This window comes from the organism of the source record quoted next, unplaced genomic scaffold (assembly GCF_019419815.1).
Source record: "Pyrus x bretschneideri cultivar Hongxiangsu unplaced genomic scaffold, Pyrus_bretschneideri_v1 Contig52, whole genome shotgun sequence".
NCBI lineage: Eukaryota > Viridiplantae > Streptophyta > Magnoliopsida > Rosales > Rosaceae > Pyrus > Pyrus x bretschneideri.
The window spans coordinates 2,112,062-2,139,766 of record NW_025999790.1 but is presented as its reverse complement, the minus strand read 5'-3'; the positions used below and the strand labels follow the sequence as shown (position 1 = coordinate 2,139,766).

Sequence of the window (27,705 nt, the reverse complement as noted above, 5' to 3'; positions counted from 1 at the left end):
AGCCTTCTTTTTTTTTTTGAACAAACGGTGTTATCTAGAGGGAGATGATAAATTAAGTCTCGCAATAGGCTAGCGATAATGTGGTTCAAATTCGCATTTGGCGAGAATCGAACCTAAGACTTCTTACTTATAAACCATAGTACTATTAGTTGCGCGTTTGTTTGCCCTCCTTAGCTTTCACTGGACTACATTAGACTAAATGGTAGTGTAATCCTGTGTTTGTTACACACGAGGACTAACTTTAATGAGACTCGCTCCGACTAAACCGGACTACAAGCTTCACTAGAGGGTCTTAGCAAGACCCCCCAAAATTGGGCGGACTGCTAAGCCCAACTCTGCAACGCTTCGCCGCTCCATTCTGCTCCTTCTTCGCCTCCTATAACCCTTTCAAACCCTGATCCCGCAAAACTTGAAACAAAAAAGCAAAACTTTTTCCAATTTTTCCCTTTCAAAACCAAATCCAACTCCCAAAATTTGAACCCAGAAAATAAAAAAAACCCAGAAAACCAAGAAACCGATAAACCCAACCAGATTCAACCCCTATCTCCCACCTTCGAGCCAATAACACATGCATCCCGCCCCCCAGCTAAAAATTCAATCCCTACCTCACACACGGAGGCAAAGAAAAAACAAAGGGAACATCAAAGTAAGGAGCAACCTGGTACAGAGAACATGAGGGTGAAATAAGTGAGAAAAAAAGGGAGAGGGGAGGAGGATAGTGGCGGAGAAAGCAATAGGAAAACATGATTCTAGAAAAGAACAAAAGAAAAAGTAGAAGGCTTTTTATATTAGCAACCCACAAAATGTTGAATACATCCCACATTGAAATTTTAATATTAAATGATTTATTTATCGTACTATGCAATGACAATTTTGACCTTATCATGTTTTTTTTTTTAAAAAAAATCTAAATAAACCCCAAATCACTTTTAACATATTATTTATCTTCTTTAACTATCAAAATCCCTTTGACCCTCCATTGTTGAACAAAATCCTAACCAATGAAACTACAAACATGTTGATTGAGAAAAATTACTTTTGACGAATGAAACATGAAATCGATATTTCTGAAGCTTCACATGAGGTAAGACTTCATATTTTTTTTATTGTTTTAGTGATTTTGACGACATCAATAATTATTTAATCTTGCTTTTGCTGTGTTGTTCAAGCTTCTATGTTCGTATTCATCTTTTCGGGTTCACAAGGATTACATGAAAAATTAAACACCTAAAATTACCACCAAATATTAAAAATAGACAACATGAATTTTAATGGTGGATTGTGGAATTGAAAACAACCCACATTTTAAATCCTAGGCGGCATCTTTTGTCAAAATTTCAGTCGGCATTTTTTGTCCAAATTAAAAACTTTATAAGATTTGAGAAATGTGGGGTGTATAGAAAATATGGGGTGCATGTAGAAAATGTAAGGTGTATATTGAGAATGTGAGGTGTGAGGTTATTATGGGGAAGTATATGGGGTGTATTAAGATAATTTTTCATTGAAAAAGCAAATGTGGGGTGTATTAAGTATGTGGGGTTATTCAACAATTTGTGGGATACTAATATAATAAGCCAAAGTAGAAGTAATAATATAATATTAATAAATTTAAATTAAATTAATAATAAAATATTAATAGGTACAAATTAAATAATATAATATTTGAATCATGTTTTTTAGTTCGACACTACATCAAACGCTTCATTAAATCAATCCAGTTTAATCTATTCCAATCCAGTCTAGCTTAATCTCTACTGCTAGTCCAGTTCGAAATAATCCAATGAAACAAACGCACCCTTATTGTACTTTAATTGCTTGCGGAAATTTCTCTTCAACCTCCCTAGGTAAGGCCAAGTGAAAACATATATAATACTATTATAAAGGGGTAGTCCAAATTAATATTATTATATAAAAAAAAATATTATTGTTGAATTAATTTCCATTAAAAAGACAGAACTGCATTACACCTTAAAGGTTTGGGAGAGATTTTTAGTGTGTCTGAATCAAAGACTGGTGCTAGAAACTTATAACCAAAAAAAAAAAAAAATTCAATTAATTGTATTATGATACTTAACATATCGAGCTTATGTCAGTAAAATATTCATCGAGGTTTGGAGATGCTTATCAAAATGGGCCACGACGACCTCTCGGTTTTGCCCATATACACCCTTAGGTTTTTAAGTTGCACCATTTAAGCCTTCTGTTTGTTTGGCTGTTTTAGGTACTGTTAAATAGTGGCTATGGGATCCATTTGGTGCTGAAGGTATAAAAGAATCTCAGTTCAGCTCTGGATTTATTTTCACCATCTGAACGTATAAATTTCTTAAAAGCCGAAGAGAGGCGAAGAGACGGATCCAATGTGCACTGGCTCCCGCCCTTCGTACAAGAAAATATTACTTTCAGAGGTCTCAAGTATTGCCTTGAATATGTTCAAAGGAAACACACCGGCTAATCTTACGACACTAACTCTTGCAACGTGCATATATATATATGCATGCAACCAGTTTTACAGAGCACAATGATTTACAGGACACTCCCCATCGGTAATGATTGATGTCCGAGACTGAAGCTCCACAAACACTAAGACAACAACACAACAAAGCCTTTTCCCACGAACACTAAGACATTGAAAGAAAATCTCCACATTACCAGTAAATCCATACATCCATGTACGTGAAACGTCTTAAAGTATTAACAAGCATGGGAGAGATAAAGGAAGGAATTATACCCTTGTCGAGTTCTGAGGCGCAAAGATTTGCTCACAGAGAAGCTTCAACCTTCACAGTTCCACCATGGGCTGGTGCCGGACCATTGTTCGATGCGTCTTCCGAGATATCCATCAAATGACTATTTTTAAACTGGTCCACAGAACCGGGATCAGCCGATGGGCAACAACTTTCAGATCCTTGGCGAGGAAAGCACTGCTTGATCTTCACACTGTCAGTAAAGCATTCATTTGACAAGTTCACTAAGCCTGCTGTCTTGCATTCACACGGCAACTTGGTAGGAGTAGGTGATTCAGATGCATCGGATTTTTTTCCGGATGAATCCAACGGTCTATGGAAGAGCAAATGAGCCACAGTTCGATCTATGGGATTGGTCTCTGTTTCCAAATCCGGTATCCTACCAAACCTACAATACCATAGGATTAACAGGAAAAGTGAGTGAAGAAACAATCACCAAAAACAAAATGTTACTTAGCCCTAACCCAAATATAAAATTGACCGCAGTTTGTACACCACAAATAGATAGAGCAAAACAAAAGCTCGAACATTCAGCAATACAAAGGCTATCGAGTATAGTCAAGAAGACATAATACATGAAGAACTGGAGTAGCTGTGTGTCCGCAGAAAGTTAATAGAAGATAAGAAATATATACAGCATAAGGTAGTTTTCTTTATCAAATTTCCACGGACCAACCGACCTTTCCACCTTTGTCTCTGTACAAGAACCTGGCTGACCATTCCACTTTGGTGAAGATGTGAGTATTCAACACAATATCAATTGGCAATGTGGAGAGTCCCAAGATTTTTTTAAGCATTTAGATTGCATCCTTCGATATGAGATATTCTCAACACACCACCTCACATGGACCATTTTTATGGTTGACATGGCATATGTGGGACTATGGAGCATGCTGCAGACTCTATTAAAATATGAGCATCCAAGCCAAAAACAGTCGGCATGGAGAGGCCCAAGATCTTTTAAGCACGTATGCAAGAGTTCCATCTTTTGATGTGGGATGTGTAAAATCCATGAAGGCATTCAGCATACAAAGGATAACCAACACTTGCAAAATGAAAATGTAAATTAAAAAAAAAAAAAAAAAAAACCCTTATGAGAACAAAGAAAGCTTTTTAACCTGTCATGACTATTGATTTCGTCCTTTGCAACAACTTCATCCTCATCCTTGCTAATTTTGTTTGAACTGCTAGTATCACTATTATAATGCCTCTGCACTGCACTTTGAGCCAACCGGAACAAGCTATCCCGTATGCAAAGCCTTATTTTGATGTCCAACTGTAGTAAAACATTGTTTTTCGGTTGTAACTAAATCCAAGTTATCTTACCTGGAAGAGAATCTACTTTGAAAGTGAGCGTACCTTTGATACAATACCTTGAAGCCTATAAAGTATTGTATCCTCCGCTGAGTGATCATCAACTGCTGCAGAAACCATATCGGAATCATCTTGTTCTATGGATGAGTTTGGGTCCAGAGAAGGAAGAGTACTTAAGCCTTCAACTTCCAGATCAGCTCTCTCAAAGTGCTGAATTTGATTTTCCTGCGGACATTTTTGAGAGCTAGACTGAGTGGTACTAGAGATTTGATGACTAAGTTGTTGCTGTTGCTTCTGAATAGCAAGCATTGCCTGTAGTTGCTGCCGCCTCCTTAACTTTTCAATTTTTTCTTGAGGTGACATGGTTAGCGGCTTTGCAGAAGTATCTAATGACTTGTTTATAGTATTTGCCTTTCCAGGAGAAACTTCACAACCAGAAAACAAAATTTGATGCTTAAATTCCCCAGGCTGAATTTGAGATGACACATGGATAGATGGATTAGTGAGGTTCCCATACATAGACTGGGCCACACTTTGGTTTGAGATATGCTGGTAGGGTAAAGACTCGGGTCCTTGAAGCTGTCTCTTCTGACTGAGAGCTGCAGAAGGAGAAGATTGTACCATGAAGCGTTCCGATTGGTTTTCAAAATGTCCAGAAGGGGTTCTTGATGAAGGCCAAGTACCATAAAAATCTTGCACTGATTTCTCCTCATTTTTTTCCTCCAACTTTTTACGACACCTCATTAACTTTTTCTGCCTAGAAACCTGCATGAATGAAGGGAAAAACACTATAACCCATTTGAACGATGAATAAATACAAACTATAACAGTAGTTCGATACGTTGTCATCAGTAAAGTCTTTCCTCGAGGAAATTATGGTGTCAAAGGAAATGTTCAAAATATGACATAACCGTATGAATCCATAGAAGAATTAAAATATATCTTTATGGTCGGACGGATAATTAGAATGATTATGACATTTCTACAATTGGTGTTAAGTACATCATTCTCTCTGAATGCGAGTCGATGAAATGTGAAAGTAGTACAATTCGATCTACATAGTAAGTAAAAGATTAATGATAGTACTCTAACTACCGCTGGCACCTAGGTTCGAAGGGAAAAACTCTGAAAAACACGATATAAGATGAAAACAACCATACTTTGACTAAGGATAACTAGGCTATGGACACTGCGCCTCTTTAACAATTTGGTTACTAATTACTCTACCTCCCTGCTAAACAGACTTTCATTACAAAAAATTGACACTCCGTTTACTTTTTACTTTCATAACTGATTTGCCTCATCACAGGACCTTGATATATCTGAACATAAGAGTAATAAAAAGAAAAAAAGTGGCAGTACCTTATCAGCTATTTCATTTGGGAAAAAAGAATTTTCAGCATTCAGGTAAGGATTCGTCAAAGTGCTTTTTCCTGTGTCCATATCTGACTGTGAAATTCAAATACAATTATGAGATCACTTGGCTTGCTTTATTAGGTGAAAGACATGACTACGCTATGGACTAATCATGTTTAGATTAACTCTTACCTCTTCCTTGTCCACAGGCTTACTTTTAACTGCAGCATATTCTACTTGATCAAGTGTGGCATGCACATTCTGCAGACCATGACCTGTAGAATAATCCATATTCCCATTGCCTGGGATGATCGACTGGTCATCTTTCTGCATATAGTCTGATTTAATTTCCAAATGCTCAGAAGCATTTGTTACCGCACCTGATGTGAAACTCTGTGAATCTGAAGATACAGGAAAGGCTTTGATTGGACTGTTAGTTGCATCTCTAGAAGACCATAGCTCTTCATTATTACCAAGACTTATGTTGCCAAATATAGTGTCATCATTGCTGCAAAATCATTAATAGTTTGAGACTACAGAGTCGGATGGATACTATTAATAGTATTTTTAAAAAAATGGAAAGTAGAATAATCTACGTAGAGGAATGGAGAGAGAAGTATCATAACTTATTAATATTTATTTCATGGTCTGAAATTCTAATGCAATTTACTACAGTGTATTTTGCATATGGTGTACTTTCAGTTTGTGAACTTGTACATCAGCGGAAAAGGAAAAATGGGGTACTTGAAAGGAAAAAGCCACAACCGTCGCAGAACAAACCTAATTTTTTTAGGCATGGGTGTTTAGAAACTACTGAGGAATAATGAAACTACACAATTAGTTTTCATTTAATTAGTTCAGCAGATCGTGCCAGCTTGTCAATTCTGAAAAGAATAAGAATGCGCTGCAATTTTTTTTGATAGGAAAAAAAAGTCATTTATGTCAGAATGTTCTCGAGTCAAACATGCTCCATTAACAATTAAAAAAAATGATGTCATTGTAAATTACCTGAAAATCTGATCAAGATCATCAAAACTTCCAATGTTAGCCCATCCGTAGTCAACAAGATCACCTTGTTCTTTACCTTCATTGGAGTTTTGAAAAATTTCACCATCTTTATCAAGTTGGATTCCCTCAGCTGTTAAAAAGGGTCAACATTTTATAAGAACCACAAATATTGTAAAAACCAGCTGAATAATATATAAGATGGATGAAAAATTCATCACTTCTATATGAGAAACGGTAGAGACAACAGTCCCCTTCCCCAACACACAACAAATAAGGAGCTGCATTAACAGGGATTCCTTTATAATGCTTTGACAGCAGACACCGTCAAGAAGCTAAAGGTTTATCCTACCAATTTAACTCCACATCCTCCCCTCTGTCCTCAAAGAGCCTCATGTTCTGTTCTAACCTAATACTCCACATGAGAGAAAAATCAGCACATCTCTAGACTGAGCACCATTTTGCTATCCTCCTTCTGCCCAACAACCCTCCGACAATGATAAAAAAACAGATCCTTGGACCACTCACAAGTCACAAAAATAAAAACACCACCAACATGCAAGCCCAAATCTACCCAGCGAGTCAATGTAGAAAAAAGTAGTCATAAGGCCTTCTTCTTTGGAACAATTTATTTCTAAAATCATTCCTCTAGCTCAATCCGATACTTAGACTCCTTCCTCATCTAACAAATCAGTCTCCTTAGTCATGCTCAAAATTGTGTTATTTAACTCACATCACCAGAAATTTTCTTATTACACACTTTCAGCTTGTTAAGCTCATTGCAATTTCTTTAGAAACTTAAAACCTTCTTTCAAAACAACTTAAAACCTTCCCATCCCTGAACTGAACATTCCAGCCACCATCCCCTGAAAGACTTATGTTGCAACCACTAATCATCAAATCTAATCACAAGACGAATCCACCAGAACAGTATAACGGTTAGTCCAAAAACTAGGGTTGTCGTCCAACATCCAGCTACTCCCTCTCCCAATCACGTGCAAAAATGAATCTATACAACTTAGAAACCAAACCTGTCATTAAAATTGGACAAACAGATTGATTGTCCTGTAAGACCTACAGAAACTTCTCTGCCTCCCTAATCAGCCTGTCAAAAAACTTAAAACTTCTACTCGCTTCTCCAATAATCATGTAGCAAACCATGCAGGTTCTATTGAACAACCAAAGGAAATGTGAGGGTGGGTATGAATGCATGCAGGCACAATTTATAACTATTTCCTTATCATGTTGCTATTTAGCTTCTTTGTCATTTTTAGAAAGACCACATCTGTCACATCCCGGCCCGAGGCGGATCACTTCCCGGGCCCACTCCACCACCGTAGCACGATATTGTCCGCTTTGGGCTTACCATTCCCTCACGGTTTTGTTTTTGGGAACTCACGAGCAACTTCCCAGTGGGTCACCCATCATGGGATTGCTCTAGCCCCCTTCTCACTTAACTTCGAAGTTCCGATGGAACCCGAAGCTAGTGAGCTCCCAAAAGGCCTCGTGCTAGGTAGAGATGGGAATATACATATAAGGATCACTCCCCTAGGCAATGTGGGATGTCACAACATCCCACATTTTTTTTTTCATTGAATACAAGTTCATGTTTTTGACTTCTAACTTCATTTTGTTGATCTAGCAAGTTAAAGACACACGGAAATCACCATGAATATTGTTTAAAGCATATATTCTACCAACATTATGCCACATCAACTCAATTAAAATCTCATATTAAACAATTGCACCCCACTATCACTAATATTCGAATTTCAAGCAGTTCGATGCAATTGAGTTTTTCAGGTGATTTAACGAGTTAATCAGAGATAGTCTAATTGTGTTCACAACTTCACAGAAAAAAACTAATGGAAAGATTGACGTCCCAGAAAATAACAACACTTAACTAAAAAAGACTCAGCATTTAATAAACGATAAAGGTCCTAGGAAATAATAGAAGGACCAGTAGTAAATGGAGCTGAGATAAAGACCAACTTTTCAATAGGATACAATGAAGCATAACAAATTAACCTAAGCCTGAATAAAAACAATTGATTTCCATCGTCAATCAGAAATGTACATGGGTTAACTGACACTCAATTATCAATCCCCTCTGACGGTCTCTTTGTGTGTTAGTTTGTCAGTGTTTGTTTCTCCAACATCTTATCCAAACCAAACTAAAGATGCTTTATGATTAAAATATAGATAAATAATAAATCATAAATGAAGGTGATAATTTCAGTTAAGTTGTTGTTAGGTGCTTCAGTACCTATGCAATGTTGTTCACTTTTTGCAACATTAGACAATGATAAATCAGGCCACGAGTCCATTCCAAATTCAGAGGTAGAAATTCCTTCACCCATATCAAAATTGGAACTGCTTTCCAACTTTCTGTCTTGCAAGTCAATTTTGGACCCATGGATCTTCTGTTCGGTAGGCTTCATGGTGTGAGATTCTTGTTTCCATTCCTTCTTGTTGCAATAATCATCACTTGCCTCGTTATAAGGCACAATATGATCATCACTCTCACCTGCCTCACCCCATATTATGTTTGCAAGCTGCAAGAACAAAAGAACTTTAACATTAGCATGAGGGCATGCCAAGAACACTATTTAAATAGTATCGTTGAAAAGTTGGTATAAACTACTTAAAAGATCACTGAAGGTAATAGAAGAAGATTCTGTCAGCTCAGTGGCTTATCACTTCTTGAGATTGCATAAATATCAGAGATATAGAGACAAAATCAATAACTGCATGAGGATTAATGTGCACTCATTGGACAACTACAAATCTTGAAGCTTCATGATCTTTTACAAATTTGGACATGACTTCCACCATCCTGAAGGTTAAAACCCAAAAGAAAAGCATTACCACTCAAACTGCAACTTCGCAAATTTGAATGGAGAACAAAATGCTAACATTTTCCAAGCACATTTGCAAGAGAAACATGCTCATTGCATTCAAGCATTTATACACCTGATAAGCCTACATCCCTTTTCCCAAACATATGCCAATTCTGCAGTTCCACAATACAGCTTTCGTAGTTTTCATTGTTGTTTATGTGTTCTATAACTACCACAGTGTGTGTAACAGCCTTCGAGACAGTGCTTTATAGCTTTCAAGACTAAGACTTTATTAGTATTTTTTTTTTTTTCCTTGTACCTTCTTCACTCTTATATTTTCCAGTTACAGTATAGAAACCCTAACGAAACACATTTTCCATAGAACTCCATATAACCCCTAAAGCTCAATATTTCCTGCATAACTTCCACTTCGAGCAACATCAATTCTGAACATGTTGTTTATCCGGTCTTCATTTCATTTCACTTTAATGAACCCTAGTTCTGCCCGATTCTGGTTTCTTCGCCTTGCTTTCACTCCACCAAGGACCTATGTCACCATCATGTATAATCACTTTATCCCCTACTTTTGATGACTACGTGCTTGTATCCTCATACTAACAAGCAGTGACTCCAATACAAATTCAAATTGGCATTCCAAACACCTTAACAACATAACTGATATTCCGTTTGTTCAACAACTAAACCGCCTTCGGAACTGTTCATTCTTGGATTCTCTCCATTGTGCTTCAATCGTTTTACAAAAATATAGTCGAAAATCGAATCAACTTATTTCGCAAATTTCTCAGTGAGTTCAAAATTTACTAACAACCATTTCTTTAGCTCGGTTTCTCATTGGCTAAATTGTAACACAAATTCAAGAAATATAACTATTTGACTCTTGTTTTTGGTGAATAACCCCAAATTGATCACCAAAAACACACAGAAATTCACCTAAAATTCAACAATAGCAACGGAAACTCATATCTTTTCACTCAAAAACCAAAGAAAAATTCAAAATTTTAATCATTAACGCAACAAATTTAAATGTTTTAATCTTATTGCTTAATAATCCAAAAAATATTGCGAAGAAGAAGACGAAGAAGAAAAGGCACACCTCCTCGTCGTTCCAATCAAACATCTCTGAAGAAGCCACAGTTAATCGCAAAACCGAAACCGAATTCAGATCGACGCACACAGTTTGGTCCACACATCGCCAAGAAACTTCACACTGTCAGCATCCAATCAAACCTTCCAACACGCACAGAGCTGAAGAGAGAGACAGAGAGAGAGAGTGAAAGAGCAGAAGCACAGCCCTTCGGAGCTAGAGAGAGAGAGAGAGAGAGAGAGAGAGAGAGAGAGAGCCTTCGAGAGCATGGCAGAGAAGCGGAGTTGGATTTGTGGTGCGTGGACCCGAAGTCACGTGAGCCTCACGTGAACGGGTGAATTTTGGGGACACGAGTGACGGGGAAGCGTATCTAAACTCGTGGTCAGAGAGAGGGGTGATCTAATGCTGCGACCTGATTGGCCGGATGACTTTTCGAGGTCCGGTTTTTCATTTGCACTTGCATTTCGCTCCGGTTTTAATTATTTTAATTTGGTTTGTGGTGGAGGCTGGGTCTGGAGGTCGCTTTCGAAAGTGGGGCTGGATTGAACCGAAGCCACTATTTTTGCCCACGGGCTCTTTCGATTTTGGAGTGGGTGGGGTGGGTGGGTCATTGTGGGCTGGGATTTTAATTGGGTGATTTCGGGTTGTGATTCAAACATGATTGAAATTTCTATTTTAAGAAACACCCCATCTCTTCTTTTGTCAATTTCAACTTGCCCTTGCACTACTTTTAGCTTCACCTAAAACGGAGGGATTTTAAATTTGAATTTTGTAAATAAAATTGAGTTTGTAATTAACTTATTATCCTAATCTTTTGAATATATCAGTTTATAAGAAATATATATATATATCATTTAAGTGGCGTTATTTGTTTATTTATTTATTTTTGACAGAAACGATAAAGTGTTTCATTATTAAGAATAACCAAATACAAGTGTCTGATGAGTACAATTTTAGTGGCGCTATGTATAGTATAAATGATTGTCATGTATTCAAATAGTAACTGATAATCCTATTAGATTGTACTCACGGTATAAGAGTCTTTTCTTAGAGCGAGCATGTACCAATTGAATGGTTTTATTTCAAAGTCCAACAATAAAAAATTTAAACTATAATAAATAACGTACAAGGAATTGATTTTGCATAGACCGCCGAATTTTTCATCTAAATTTGGTTTGAATTCGGTGTAGTTAACATAAATATATAATATTTATCGATATTTACAATCTGATAATTTAATTATGATTTGAATCCGATATGTGCTAACCTAACAAACCAATTATTGATTTTGGTTGATCTGGTCCAATTATAAATCAATTTTAAGGAGCCATGTTAATTCCTTAAGGTCCCTTTTGTTACACATCTTTAAGTGGGTCTAGGCTGATTGAGTAATATCTCTACATCTTCATCATGGTAAGTGTAACTCATTGAGTTGTTACTTGCTGAGGTATTGGTCTTTGACCCTTTATGTAACATCCCATATCGACCAATGGAGAGGAGGTAATGTGCCTTATATGTGCATGCCCACCTCTATATAGCACGGGGCTTTTTGGGAGCTCACTGGTTTTGGATTCTATCGCAACTCCGAAGTTAAGCGAGTTTAGGCTAGATCAATCCTATAATTGGTGACCCACTGAGAAGTTGCTCGTGAGTTCCCAAAAACAAAACCGTGAAGGCATGGCCCAAAGTGGACAATATTGTTCTACGGAAGAGCTGGTCTGGGATGTGACACCTTATTTGTTTGAAATTTTGAATGATGCAGAATTGAAAATGTAATACATATGAATTCTGGTATGTTGGTTACTTGCTTAATATGAAAATATGGAAATGTTTTGAATATGAGTGTGTTGATATGTCATGATAGGATTTTTACCACCTACAAAAGTAGAAGTAAAAACACTTAAAAATACTAGCAAGAGAACAAGATAATTGTAGTATAGATGACTCAAGTAAGGTTGTTCTCTACATGAATTATTTGAAACCATTTATGTAAAAATTAAATCTTAATTAATAACTTAAAACAAAGTTTAGAAAAAGCTGATTTTAGAATTAAAAATAATAAAAACGAATTTTAATTAACCATTTTAAGGAAATCAATTTGAAAGTAAATGGTTTTTAAAAATCAAATTTTAAAAGCACTAGGTTCCGCTGTCACCTTAACAATCCTATATAGTTTTGCCAATTACTTATGAATTACAAGTGCAACTTTGAAGATTAGGTTTTCCTAATGCATATTCTACTTGTGGCATTCAAGATGGAACATATATCAAACATGTAATCCATCTGTGACATTCAGATCAACATGCATGACTCATTACGTTTTGTGAAAAACCCTTTGAAAAACCATGAACCCTTAAGACGTGGCATCTGCACACAAGAAGCATTCCTCAATTTCCGAGTCATGGCATCTGCACTAAGACGTGGCATCCGAATATTTATTAAACATCCTAATGATCGAGAAGCATTAGACACAAAGACAATTTAAGTTATTTAAACATCCTAATGATCGAGAAGCATTAGACACAAAGACAATTTAAGCATAGTGATTAATAATTCAAAATATGGAAGCACAATAACATAAACAATTGAATAAAAGACTACATATTCATGCTAAGACTCGTGGTCTTGCCCTAGCAAAAGAGAATTAATTATGTAAAATCAAAAAGCAAAATATCATTAAGAAAAGGATAGAAAATACCCTGTAAAATAAAGTTCAATCGTCAAAAATCTCTAAGTCCAGTTCTCCAAATTGATGTGTAGAGTACCCTAATGGCTAGGTATCTACAAATTAAAATCTTTCATTGCAAAGATCTTCTAAAAACTAAGAAACAGAATAAAATAAAAGAAACTAGAAACTATTGTAATCTATTTTATTTGACAAGGTTAAGGGGGCCAGTGGCATGGAGAAGAGAAAGTGAGAGAGATGTGTTTGTAGAATTGTAGGGGAATGTGTGTGTTATCCCTTCTATATAGTGCCTTTATTTATAATAGTAAAATGAGAGAAGATATTTCTTCATCCCTAGGGAATACAAGATGTAATAGGAAATGATAACTAGAATCAAATCTAATATAAGATTTACACAATCACACTTAAACTAGGAATGTTTGCAACATTCCCCCTTAAGTGTGTAAATACTTAAGGTAGATTCAGCATCATGCAGAAGTTGAGGAAGTCAACTCGTCGGCACTGATTCCAAGGAACAACACTTATTCTCAATAAGATACGAACTTGCATAAGTAAATAAGTCTGACTGAAAAAACCCTAAGGCTATGGCAAAAACCCGAGTAGGGACAAAATCCATAGTCTAAGGAAAAATGTGTGAGAAATGCAAAGTCAAAAGGAACATCTACAGGACGTCATCAAGGATATAACCAGCCCAATTGGGCACCTCGTTAAAACCTAGTTAGGTAGCAAAAGTCCAGTGAGAAAAATGCTCCTAATCGTAGAGAAAAAAAGTACAATAAGATCAAGCAAATATCTTCAAGATACTCCCCATAAGTTTGACATAATTCCAAAGAGAAATAACAATGTTACAAATCAGAAAGTTTACGCATCGCAATTCTATGAACAAGCTTATGAAACATCATCCTCGACGGTGATTTGGTGAAGAGGTCGGCCAAATTGCCTTGTGAACGGATTTGCATGACTTCAATATTCTAATTCTCTTGTTGTTGATGTGAAAAGAAGAACTTCGACACAATGTGCTTCGTGTTGTCTACTTTGATGTAACATTTCTTGAGCTGTTCAATGCATGATGTGTTGTCTTCAAAAATCGTCGTCGGGACATCAATGGTGGGATAAAGATCACAGGAGCTTCAACTATGGCCCACAACTACTCTCAACCAAAAGCATTCTTGAGTTGCTTCATGTAAGGTGAGAATTTTAACATGGTTGGACAAAGTGGCAACTAAGGTATGTTTAGTTGACCTCCAAGAGATTGTGGTGCCCCTAACGATAAAGACATAACTTGTTTGAGAACATGCCTTTTGCGGATCAGATAAGTATTTTGCGTTGGTATAACCAACAAGGCAAGAATCGACTTAAGAAGCAAGGGGTGTGGCATCACTCAAGGATCTATAGGGATAGAACAAGCCCAAATCCGTAGTACCCTTAAGGTAACATAAAATGTCTTTCATGCCAGTCCAGTGTCTGCATGTTGTTGCATTACTGTATCGTACCAAAAGATTAACAGGGAACAAGATGTCAGGTCTAGTGCATTAAGTTAAGTACAGTAAAACGTTTATTGCACTTAGATAAGGAACTTCATGCTCCAAAATCTCTTCATCATCCCCCTTCGAACGAAACGGATCTTGTTTTGCATCTAGCGATCAAACGACCATAAGAGTACTCGAAAGCTTCGCTTTATCCTCATTAAAGCGGCGCAACACCTTCTGGGTATAGCTCGATTGATGTACTAGGATTCCATCAAAACAATGCTCTATTTTGAGACCGAGACAATATCGAGTCTTATTTAGATCTTTCATCTCAAATTTCGACTTCAGGTGCGCGGCAGTTCTCGCGAGCTCTTCAGGAGTTCCAATGAAGTTTATGTCATCGACATATACTGCAACAATAGCAAATCCGAAATGTGACTTCTTAATGAACACACAAGGGCATAGTTCATTGTTCCCATATTCTTGACTAGTCAAATACTCACTCAAACGATTATACCATATTCTTCCAGATTGTTTCAAACCGTAGAGTGAACACCTTAGCCGAATTGATAGCGTGTTCTAGGGTTTGGAAATATTTGAACCGGTCAATGTAAGTCTTTTGGGAACTTTCATATAAATTTCCGTATCAAGATTCCTATAGAGATATGCAATTACCACGTCCATCAGCTGCATACCCAATTTTTCGAAAACTACAAAATTTATAAGGTAGCGAAAAGTAATCACATCCATATCGGGTGAGTAAGTTTCATCATAGTCAATCCTGAGGCGTTGTGAGAAGCCTTGTGCAACAAGACAAGCTTTGTAAGGCACAATTTTGTTCTTCTTATTATGCTTTCGAACGAAAACCCACTTGTAACCAACATGCTTCACATGTGGAGGAGTAGGAGCTACAGGTCCAAACACCTTATGTTACACCCTGAAAATTTAAATATATGAATTTTATATTCAAAATTGTGAATATGTGAAGAAAATTGAAATTAAATCGATATACGGTCCCAAAGATAGAAATGGGGAAAATCGTAAAGTTTTGTTACAAGAATTATTAGAATGTACGTATTTGTGGTATTGAGAATTTATGTTATTTTTCGGGAAATTATATTAATTTATTTGAGTTCAGTTTTAAATTAAACTGTTTACGAGGTTTAAAGTTTGGAAATTAACTATTTAAAATTCGTAGACCTTTTTAGGTCACATTTATATTTTGACTATGGCTTGAACTCACGAACGTGTAGGCACAAACCGTTTGTGAAACGGAGCTATAACGAACGAGTTATTAACGTTTAAAGTTAAGGATATTTTTGTAATTTTGCTCTTAACTAGAATCCTCCAGAAAATCTGGAGTCTGAGGTGTGCCACCTATGTGGCTGAGATGAAAAGGAAATATTAGAAAGAAGGAAAACGGGGGAAGGGGAAGAGGAGGCCGGGAGGAAAAAGGAGGGGATGAGGGTGCACAGGATCACAAATCCTGGTCCAAAACCCGTGCGACTCATCTCCTTAACCGACGGCTCCTCGCTGGTTCTCGTCCAATTTTTCAACGAATTGGACCTATAAACCGCTCCCAATCATCACCTTGGCTCTCTCTCTCTCTCTCTCTTCTAGTTCCACCAAAAATTAAAGGGAATTTGATGGTATTTTGGTACAAAAATAGTGATGGGTGCGGCGGGAGACCTTGCCCAAAATCCATCAATTGTGAAATGATTTCTTACAATTACCTCCACCAAAACCCTTCCCTAGATGGCTGGAACAAAGCCCAAACAATGGTAGAGGCGGCGGGGCACTGGAGGTGATGAGTCGAGGCTACCCATTTATAGCGTTTGGGTAGTTTCGAGGCAAATTGGAGCCTTTCCAGGCCAAATTGGACTTGGCTACAGGTAGAAAGTTTTCTCTACTCTTTGAGATCTTCATTTTTGTAACTTTTGAGAATTTTTAGAAATAGTTGAATTTTCCGACGAGTCAGGGCGGCTGACCGCCACGCACGGCCAGGGAGCCGACATTGTGTTTTTATGCGAATTTCGCTATTCTAATTATGCTTTTGAGATCTAACTGCTATGGTTTGAATATTTATACGATTGTGGTATATGTGGGACTAAATGAATACTTTCGGATTTGGTTTGAATTTTGGAATTATGAACTACGAATGGCTTGATCCCTGTTTAGGGTACGTAGGCAGTTTAACGAGACGTTAGATGCAGCCATAAAATAAGTGAGGTTAAACAATTCGAGGAATAATTTTAAGAATGAGAATTGATTTATAAAAGAAAGTGGTGGGAAGTGAGAACAAAATTAGTACATTGGTGTGGAAATTTTTAATTATGAATCATGGATAGAGACAAGGAATATAATTAAAGACTTACGATAGGTGGTACTCAAATAATAGAGAGGAATCCTTTGTTGTGAATTTCTACTAAAGGAAGGAATTTGGTAAATAATTGGAGCATTTTACTTATGGTTTTTAATTAAAGGTTGGTCATGAATTTAATGTCAACGATCAGTGAATTTAATTAAGAAATCAGAATTAATGGTAGTCAACTAAACAAAAGTTTAGTTTGGGCCTTTCACCAATATCATTTCCCGAAATTAATAATTTTTGGGGCCGGGGCGTGACAAATGGTATCAGAGCAAATGATCATACTCTAAGAGATGTACTATTTGTGAATCTTGTTGGTGTGAATTATGACATGCATTGTGGTTGCATTAATTCATATATTTTAGGAATAAAGTGGCATTCATGATTTATATGTGAAATACATATATAAATTGTATTATGATGGTGGTGCAATTTCCTTGGTAAATATGGAAGTTTCGTTAATGGGAATTGAGATTTACGTTTATATTGCAATATTTCATAAGTTCTATGAGTATGACGGAAATTATGTGGAATGCATATATTGTGAATTATGATGCTTTGAATTGAATTGAATGGGATCAAGAAAATTTTAAAATATCGTATTCATGTTATAGCTTCAAAGTTGAGCATTTGATTAAAGTTTCGGATTAATCTTGAATTGAATCGATATTAGGCTATGTATTATGAAAATGTTGAATGCTAAGGTGATTGTGAGGTGGTGATAAGTAGATGGAGAATTTGTATTATACCTGGCACTTGAGAAATTGAATTGGGCAAAAAGGCCTGTGGATATAAGGATGGATATGTGAATTGGGCAGAAAGGCCCGTGGATATAAGGGTGGATACGTGAGATTGGGTGAGAAAGGCCCGTGAATGTGAAATGGGATGAAAAAGGCCCGTGAATGTGAAATTGGGCGAGAAAGGCCTGTGAATGTGAAATTGGGCGGAAAAGGCCCGTAAATGTGAAAAAAAAAGTGTGATGTATATTGGTCATGTATATTACAATCTTTTCCAGCCTACAAGTCACTTATTGAAATAAAGGAAAATGATGGTGGAATCATTGTTCTGTCAATGATAAGTGTGGATATAAATTATAAAATGTTATGGCCAACGATAAACATGGTTGGAAATGTTAATATTTGTGGAATGAAATTATAAACTGTGATTATGGTTTGCCATTATAATGAGAATGGTGGGTGGATATGAATGAAATTATGGAATGAAATTTGAGTTCATTTAATATAAGAGGAATTATGGCATGAAATTATGATATTTTGTTAGCCACGATAGTCACGGTTTAGAATTTGGCTTTAGATTTGTAAATGTAAGAGGAAATTATTGGACCACTATTAGTTAAAAGAGATTCATTGATGCTCTATTTTCTACACAATTTGTTGCCTCTTGACATGCCAAAATACGTATGTGGTGTCGTGACAAATTTGGGGGGTGTCGTGTGGGTTTATGACAACATGTTCATATACTTCTTCTTATTTTCTTACCAAAATAATGACTATGGTTTTTGTTGGAATTTTTGCTAATGTCAATTTTAGTGGTTTGGTTTGACATTGTGATGTTTACTCAGCCACTGATGAATACAGTGGAGAAGTTTGTAAATTTAATTTTGATTGGTTTGGTTACCACATTTATAAATTGTCATTGTTGAATTGGTTATTGCGAACCAAGTTGAGGACGAGCACTTATTCTCGTGGCTATGTGATAAATAAGGTTTAGTTTTGTTGGCCAATAGAGTGTTACATATTTCAATTTTCTCTTTTAATTGATGACATGTGAATGGCATTTTGAGAGAGTGAGTCACTCATTTATTATACTTGTGGTTGCACTTTGAAGTAAATTAAAAAGAAAAGCGATTGAAAGAAAGATCTAAAGGGCTTTAAATTTTTACCATGGGCAATTTAGTTAATTGCGAAAATGAAAAGAATCATAGAACGAGAATTTATGTTAGTGGTGCTGCGTATTTGGCTTTAATCTTCTTTCCATTAATCAGTGAGTGTGATTGGAAATTTCCAATGAATTTGGTTGAAATTTTTGATATTCGGATTGTCAATTATAAAGCTTTGGCTTGAAATTTTGAGATTCTACTAGGTTACTAATGGATGACTTCGAATTTTGATATTAAATTGGCCGACAATAGTTATGGCTGGAAATTTATAATATGTATGCTACCAATATCGATTTTTTTTATGTTGGTATCGTCAGTGATGGTGGTTAAAAATTTAGAAGAAGAATTGTGACAACGGCTGTGTATAGCCAATGGAGGCCATGAGAAATTTTAGCTTAATATGGATATTTATTTTGCCAATGGATGTGGCTGAGAATTTGAGAGTGTGAGTGAGAATCATGGTTATTATTTATTGAATGCTTGTTTTGGAGCTTAAATAAAGTCGTAAGATTGAGATTGTGATATCTTTCACAATTAAAGGAATGGTGGAAACAATTCCAATTCTTTTTCGCTATTCGATGGCTGAAACCTCGGGGACGAGATTTCTTTTAATGGGGGATGATTGTAATACTCTGAAAATTTAAATATATGAATTTTATATTCATAACTGTGAATATGTGAAGAAAATCAAAGTTAAATCAATGTACGGTCCCAAAGATAGAAATGGGGAAATTCGTAAAGTTTTGTTACAGGAATTATTAGAATGTACGTATTCGTGGTATTGAGAGTTTATGTTATTTTTTAGGAAATTATATTAATTTATTTGAGTTCAGTTTTAAATTAAACTGTTTACGAGGTTTAAAGTTTGGAAATTAACTATTTAAAATTCGTAGACCTTTTTAGGTCACATTTATATTTTGAATAGGGCTTGAACTCACGAACGTGTAGGCACAAACCGTTTATGAAACGGAGCTATAATGAAGGAGTTATTAACGTTTAAAGTTAGGGATATTTTTGTAATTTTGCTCTTAACTAGAATCTTCCAGAAAATCTGGAGTCTGAGGTGTGTCACCTGTGTGGCTGAGATGAAAAGGAAATGTTAGAAAGAAGGAAAATGGGGGGAAGGGGAAGAGGAGGCCAGGAGGAAAAAGGAGGGGATGAGGGTGCATAGGATCACGAATCATGGTCCAAAACCCGTGCGACCCGTCTCCTCAATCGACGGCTCCTTGCCGGTTCTCGTCCAATTTTTCAACAAATTGGACCTATAAACCGCTCCCAATCATCACCTTGGCCCTTTCTCTTCTAGTTCCACCAAAAATTAGAGGGAATTTGATGGTATTTTGGTACAAAAATAGTGATGGGTGCGGCGGGAGACCTTGCCCAAAATCCATCAATTGTGAAATGATTTCTTACAATTACCTCCACCAAAACCCTTCCCTGAATGGTTGGAAAAAAGCCCAAACAATAGTAGGGGTGGCGGGGCACTGGAGGTGACGATTCGAGGCCACCTATTTATAGGGTTTCGACGATTTCGAGGCAAATTGGAGCCTTTCCAGGCCAAACTGGACATGGCCACAGGTATAAAGTTTGCTATACTCTTTGAGATCTTCATTTTTGTAACTTTTGAAAATTTTTAGAAATAGTTGAATTTTTCGGCGAGTCAAGACAGCCAACCGCCGCCCGCAGCGGCGCATGCGGTGGCGCATAGCCAGGGAGCTGACATTGTGTTTTTATTTGAATTTCGCTATTCTAATTATGCTTTTGAGATCTAACTGCTGTGGTTTGAATATTAATACGATTGTGGTATATGTGGAACTAAATTAATATTTTTGGATTTGGTTTGAATTTTGGAATTGTGAACTACGAATGGCTTGATCCCTGTTTAGGGTACGTAGGCAGTCTAATGAGACGTTAGATGCATCCATAAAATAAGTGAGGTTAAAAAATTCGAGGAATAATTTTAAGAATGAGAATTGATTTATAAAAGAAAATGATGGCAAGTGAGAACAAAATTAGTACGTTGGTGTGGAAAATTTTAATTATGAATCATGGATAGAAACAAGGAATATAATTAAAGAATTATGCTAGGTGGTACTCAAATAATAGAGAGGAATCCTTTGTTGTGAATTTGTATTAAAGGAAGGAATTTGGTAAATAATTGGAGTATTTTACTTATGGTTTTTAATTAAGGTTGGTCATGAATTTAATGTAAAGGATCAGTGAATTGAATTAAGAAATCGGAATTAATGGTAGTCAACTAAACAAAGATTTAGTTTGAGCCTATCACCAATATCATTTCCCGAAACTAATAATTTTCGGGGCCGAGGCGTGACACCTGACGTTTTGTAAGCGAATCAAGTTCAACTTGGATTGCTTGTTTCCATTTTGACCAATCAGATCTACGTCGACATTCATCAACGGAACACAGTTCAATGTCATAGCTCAACATGATCTCAGTAGCTATTGCATATACTAATGCATCGTTGACAATCATCTCATTTCTACACCACACATCATTTAAGCTAGCTTAATAGATCGAAAGCACACGATTCTCAGAAGGATGATTCATCTCGTCATTGACGCTTCCATAATCTAGAATTTCCTCATGAGTTGGATAGAATGAGTAAGCGATAGTTGGATTCACGGTAGGCTATGCGGGACCTTGTGCCATGGTTTTCCTTTTTCGAGGGTGTGAATCCTTTGAACGAAGGGATCTGCCACGCTTTTGTGTAGGGGCAGATGATTGGCTAGCCGCTAATGTAAGTGGATCACCAAGATTGGCGCCCCAGGCCTCTAGGAGGGAAGTCCGTCGTACATTTGGTACATCCATACATTTGGTACATCCATCTTTGCAGGCGTGTTCGTAGTTGGAATATGTGATCTTGTCACTCGTGCTAGATCGGTGAAAGCATTTGGCATGCTCTAGAGATCTAATATGCGCTGCACTTCAGCTTGAGACTGAGCAGTGCAAGGATCTAAATGAGACAAAGTGGGAGTCGTCCACAATAATTCGTGTTGTTCTTCAGGAACGTTGACATTCTTATCTCTTCCTAACGACCGGAAGACTGTCTCATAGAAGTGACAATCAGCGAAACGAGCGATAAACAGATTGCCTGTCAAAGGTTCTAAGTAACGAATAATTGAAAGAGAATCATATTCGACAAAGATTCCCATCCTTCGCTGAGGCCCCATTTTTGTACGTAAGGAAGGCAAGATCGGCATATATACCACACAACCAAAAACGCGCAGATGCGATATGTCGGGTTAGTATCCAGTAACCAACTGAAGAGCACTAAATGGTTGTGTCGCAACAAGCATTAGGCAGACTAACTTTTCTGCGTGCAATATTGCATGGCCCCAAGCAGCGATCGGGAGCTTGGTACGTATGACCAACGATCAAGCAATCATTTGTTAGTGCTTATGGAAAGTTTGTCCAACCACAAATCGGCTACGCTAAGAATATAAATCAAAATATCAAAATTTGACCAAAATTATTACCAAAATATACTAAGAATGGGGCAAAATATATAATAAGAAAATAACTCATCAAGATGATAATTATGTATCTCCTTGCTGAGATAATAAATATGAACATATGTTATTCTTTGGTAGGTTGAATATGATTATGGAAATGAATATGTTTTCAAGACGAAGGTAACTCATCCGAACGAGTTCGACGTTTATGATTTGACTAAGTACAAAATCTGTTTTGTTGTCACAATTTGATGTCAAATTCATTGATTTTACCATGACTAAAGGTGGTTCGAAATTGGCATATTTTCCTTAGAAAATTGACAGGCTAAGCTTGGTCATTTAGTCACACTCACAAACTTTGTAATTTATATATTTGACAGCCAAGCCACTCATATACGATCACGTATATGCATATGCCAACCACGACCGTCCATATGGTCCATTATTCTCAATCGAGAGGTCTTTGGTATGAAATGGTGACACTTCTTAGACTCACTCGATAATAAACACTAAAAATGCAGGCTTTTCGAGTAAAATATGTACTTAGAAAGCATACGCACTCGTGCTCCAAACAAAAATGAAGATACTCTTTTTTGGACGTAACTAAAATATAATCTATATATATTCATTAGCTGTATACAATCTAGAAAGTATGATCATTCAATGTAAAAGAAGAAAAAGGAAAAGTGGGATCGTATTTTTTAATATTAATAAGTTGCAAAAGAAAGAAGTTTTATTGAATAAAGAAGGATGGAAAAAATGGAAAAAGAACATCTCATGTCAGAGTTGGTAAACGGGCCGTGTTTGTTTTATTTGTTTTATTCGTTTCGTTTTCGTGTAATACTTGTTATCTTAACTGGTTCTTAACAAGTGACTAGATAATGACTTGATTCGTTAACAGGTCGTGTAAATTTGATAACTACCCGGCTCTTCCTAATGGGACAGATAACTACTTGACTTGTTAATATAGGTTGATCCAAAAATTTGTTATTTTTGTGTCATTTCATATTGGATTAATAGATTGTCCAAAAAATTGCCAAACCTATCCCACATGTCCGCCATGCAAATTTTCAAAGGCAAAACACAATTAAATTTATTAATTAGAACAATTTCAATGCCAAAAGACAAATAAAAAAGAATAATTAGGTGCGAAAACCATAATTTTATTATCTTAAACCTCGGGGGCAAATTGCACCAATCTTCTCCATGATTTAGTTGGATTTTCACTTTCGTTCTCATAGTTTCATTCTTGCAGTTTTATCGTTATATATTCTCTTTAGTTTTATCAATTAAGTTTCCATCAATTTTGTGCACATCTTCTCATTTTAAAAACCTAGCCTAAATAAAACTTTATTTTATTTGATGAAATGAGTACTAATATAATAAAATACGACAAAATAGCTACAAAGACCGAATTGAAAATCCGAATAAACTACGAGGACTACCGGTATATAAATAATCCTTTTCTTCACTTGTTTTCTAATAATTGGTGGGAATAAAGGCAACTATTAGGATAATTAAAAGATATATAATGTTCATATGTAAGGTAAGAGGAACGTCTAAAACATGGTTTGTGTGAGGTGGCGTTAACTTCAATGGTGAAGCCTACAAGAAACCTAGCATTATATAAAGGGTCACGCACTTGGACTAATCACCCATTCACATTTTACTCACCTCTTTAATTCCCTTCCTACCGAAAACCAAGCAAAAACAGCATAGCAGTTTACGATGGCAACCCTCACTGTTCCAGATCACTTCTCTTCTAACGAGGATGCAGAAGCTCTCAGAAAGGCATGCAAAGGTACTCTAGTCTCTCTAACAATTTTTTAGCCAGTCTACATTTGGTCTACAAATTCAAAAGCATACGGTTCAGATCATTGAAAAATATAATTGTGTGTTCCCCGATATTCACCTATATATATATATGTGTGTGTACAATGTATGTGTGTGTTGTGTTCTTCTTTTGTTACGTCTCGTAGAATGTTGACCTCAGTAGGCTGACCGATTTATCAATGTTTTTTTCTTACAAGTCGATCATCACATGTTTCTCTTTTAGATTTGAAGTTTGAACTCTCAAGTTTGATCTACTATGAGAAAATGAAAGAAAACAAGGAAAAAAAAATGAAGTAATTAATTAATTAAATGTTTTCTTAATCCAGAAAAGGTGATATAATCAAGAAATGCTGTATTAATTAGAGATTGCCATTTTGCAACCTCCTATTAGTGCCACACCAAAGCCAACCAAAACTCATTTAAACACCACCTCATTTGTGGACAATTAGTAGATATGCTAATTAATATATGTTCGTTTAAAAATTTGCTATAAATATTATTGTAAGAGCAAGAGAATAAGACACTAGTACGAGAGGAGTCAAACAAACCTAGAAATTATCTCCAACAATGGCTACACTAATTGCTTCTGAAAACTTCTCTCCCATTGAAGATGCCGAAGTTCTTCGAAAATCCATGAAAGGTTTAGTTATAGTTCAGCTATTTAATTCTTATTTTAATTTGCATGCAGATAATTAATTGCAAAATTATATATATGGTAAATTTATTTTTTATTTTTTTACTGTGTAGGATGGGGGACTGATGAGAAGGCTATAATCTCTATTCTGGGACACAGAAATGCAGCACAGAGAAAGCAAATCAGGCTTGCTTATGAGCAGTCTTATCAAGAAGATCTTCTCAAACGCCTTGAATCCGAGCTTTCTGGGGATTTTGAGGTTTCTCATATTCTCTCCTTAGTCAATATTACCATTGCTATTGTTATTTTTTCAATAAAATATTTATTAGTTGACAAAAATATATTTATTAGAATAAATACATGAAATTATCTTTTGTTTGTCCTTGTGTATCACAAAACATAGAGATCTCCGAATGTTTTCGTCCTTGGGGAGGGACGCAAAATGGAAATGATATTACGTTTTTCTTATGAGATTTTTGTTTTTGACTAAAATATTTTGATGGGATTAAAGGGTATGTTATTTTACTTTGGGATCCGAATGCCTTTATATTTTTGTATGAATTCTATTAGTTTTGTATTTCTGGGTTGAACAATTTGCGTGATACTAACAAAATAAATTTCATTTGGGATTGACACCTATATAGAAAGCTGTGTACCGTTGGATCTTGGATCCTGCAGATCGAGATGCTGTTTTGGCTCATGTGGCCATCAAGAAATCTGGGTGTAACTACAATGTCATCATCGAAATTGCAACCATACTATCTCCTGAAGATCTCTTTGCAGTAAGGAAAGCTTACCAAGTTCGCTACAAGCACTCCTTGGAGGAGGACTTGGCTGCCCACACCACTGGTGATATCCGCAAGGTACAAGCATTATTAACAACAATATTTTTTTGACAAATAGTCTGACATGTTATGTTGTCGAATTGTAGATTACATGAGAGTCCACTTTTTCTATTAGACAACATAATAATAAGTTGGAGAATTTTCCATTGTTTGCCTTCTCTTTTTTGTATTAGGTGAACTACCATTTTGGTCTCTGTGTTTTTCTCGAACTGTGTTATGAGAATTGTTGAACTAGAAGAACTGCTAATGTTGTTTGATTTTTTTGTTCAATGTTACAGCTTCTGGTTGCTTTAGTGACTGCGTATCGTTATGTCGGTGGCGAGATCAATGCAAAACTGGCAAAATCGGAAGCTGATATTCTTCATGATGCTATCAAAGACAAGGCTTTCAATCATGATGAAATTATTAGGATCCTCAGTACTAGGAGCAAGACTCAGCTCATGGCAACCTTTAACCACTACAGAGATGACCATAAAATTTCCATCAGTAAGGTATAGACCCCCTTACGTCAAAGTTAGAGCATCCAACTCAGAACTAATTAGTAATTACTTACACAGACTTCCTTCTGCTAAGAGTCTAAGATACAAGACTGCCGAGTTTGACCTCTAAGTTTTCTTCTTTTATCAGACTTTGTTGGAAGAGGGTGCTGATGATTTCCAGAAGGCACTGCATGTAGTCATCAGATGCCTCAATGACCACAAGAAGTACTTTGAGAAGGTTCTTCGCAACGCTATCAGGAGGGTTGGGACCGATGAGGATGCTCTCACTCGTGTGATTGTGACGAGGGCTGAGAGGGACTTGAAGGACATCAAGGAGGTTTACTACAAGAAGAACAGCGTTCCTCTTGAACATGCTGTGGCCAAAGACACTTCCGGGGATTACAAGGACTTCCTCCTTACTCTGTTGGGGAAGGAATAGATCGTACTGAAATTCTTCTCTGAGTAAACTAGTATGATCAAGTGCTATGAGTGCTTCTGTTTTTCTGTTGGTGTTTGATGACGGTCTTTATGTTCTGTGTTTGTGTTTCCTTGTGGTGCGACTATCTACCTTACCTTTATCTATGTTTGGTGGAGTTTAGGGTTTTTATCAAGAGTTTTCGTTTTCGGATGTTACGAAGTATTAATAAAAGTTGTCTGACAGCTTTTTAATCAAGGGTTGGATTAAGCAGAAGTTATATTAATAATCTAGTAACAGATTTTGATTAACAGCAACCGAAGGAAGTAAAAAGATGTGATGAAATTCAAAACTCCTATGTTTGATGATTAAATATGAGGAGAATGGATATGCTGAACAAAAATATATGATCGTGACTTCCCTAAACAATGACCATCTTGTTCTGCTAGAAGTTGGGCAAGACACTTTTACAAGGAGAACAAAGACTACAATCTGTATATTTATCAGAGAGACAGGACAATGGTCCACTTCCAACAACATCGATATTGTCCCCAACTTGTTAATTATCACCTGCATAATTTGTCAGGTGTGAGATTTTATCACAAAAGACCTTGGTATTAGTTAGAGTGGGATTAGGATATTCAAACTCTTCTTTTCTCAGAGATACGGTCTTCAACACAAACTTGAACAAATGTAAATCAATAGTATCAAAATCGGACCAATCCTCCCAGGTGGACTTAATAATCCCAAATACTAATAACATCTGTATCATTAAACTGAAATCAGCTGAAAAAAAAGACAATAGCTAAACCATCTCTTTTAGCCTGTCAAGCAGCAACTCAATCAACGGCCCAAGAAACACCTCCGCCATGCCCACCATTGTTTCTTTGGTTGTCAAGCAAGGATTGCAATGAATGAAGATGGGAAGGGTGAACAAAAGAAAGAGTAGTGAGTACTAGGAACTAAAACATTAAGCACTGCACACCTTGTCAAACTAGTTAGGCTGAGTACTGGAAACTGTGTGTTAATGAAGACTTCAATTCATTGCTAATCGCATTGTAAACCTTACACTTTCCCAAAGCTTGAATATTTTACTTTTTTATTTGAGGAATCCAAAGGCAAAGGTGCTTCAATCCACGGAAAATACTAGGAAATTCTGCATAACAAAAGGGCTTATTTACTCCAACGCTCCCAGGAACTCAAACTTCTTCTCACTCTGCCTCCTGAAATTTTGAGTT

The 27,705-nt window shown here is 36.4% G+C and overlaps 2 protein-coding genes across 6 annotated transcripts; one reads left to right on the top strand and one right to left on the bottom strand.

Annotated features, from left to right (window-relative positions):
- Nucleotides 1-2,292: 2,292 nt before the first annotated feature.
- LOC103945582 (protein LNK2) lies at nt 2,293-10,662 on the bottom strand. 4 transcript variants are annotated; one of them, XM_018647063.2, is made up of 9 exons: nt 10,374-10,662; nt 8,686-8,974; nt 6,423-6,552; nt 5,607-5,922; nt 5,421-5,507; nt 4,104-4,823; nt 3,863-4,020; nt 2,729-3,132; nt 2,293-2,618 (listed from the first exon to the last, which is right to left on the bottom strand). In XM_018647063.2, the coding sequence occupies exons 1-8, from the start codon at nt 10,395-10,397 to the stop codon at nt 2,760-2,762; spliced, it is 2,097 nt and encodes a 698-aa protein (XP_018502579.2). In that variant the 5' UTR covers nt 10,398-10,662; the 3' UTR covers nt 2,293-2,618; nt 2,729-2,759. The 4 variants fall into 4 exon arrangements, with proteins under 4 accessions (XP_018502579.2, XP_048426292.1, XP_048426293.1 ...); XM_048570335.1 differs by having other exon boundaries at nt 2,293-3,132; nt 5,607-5,716; nt 5,795-5,922; XM_048570336.1 differs by adding an exon at nt 9,064-9,255 and having other exon boundaries at nt 2,293-3,132; nt 10,374-10,660.
- A 13,244-nt stretch (nt 10,663-23,906) lies between these two features.
- LOC103945581 (annexin-like protein RJ4) lies at nt 23,907-26,725 on the top strand. 2 transcript variants are annotated; one of them, XM_009356174.2, is made up of 5 exons: nt 23,907-24,062; nt 24,842-24,987; nt 25,373-25,591; nt 25,852-26,064; nt 26,201-26,725. In XM_009356174.2, exons 1-5 carry the CDS (start codon nt 23,990-23,992, stop codon nt 26,489-26,491), a joined length of 942 nt encoding a protein of 313 aa, XP_009354449.2. In that variant the 5' UTR covers nt 23,907-23,989; the 3' UTR covers nt 26,492-26,725. The 2 variants fall into 2 exon arrangements, with proteins under 2 accessions (XP_009354449.2, XP_009354448.2); XM_009356173.2 differs by lacking the exon at nt 23,907-24,062 and adding an exon at nt 24,584-24,734.
- The last annotated feature ends 980 nt before the right edge of the window (nt 26,726-27,705 follow it).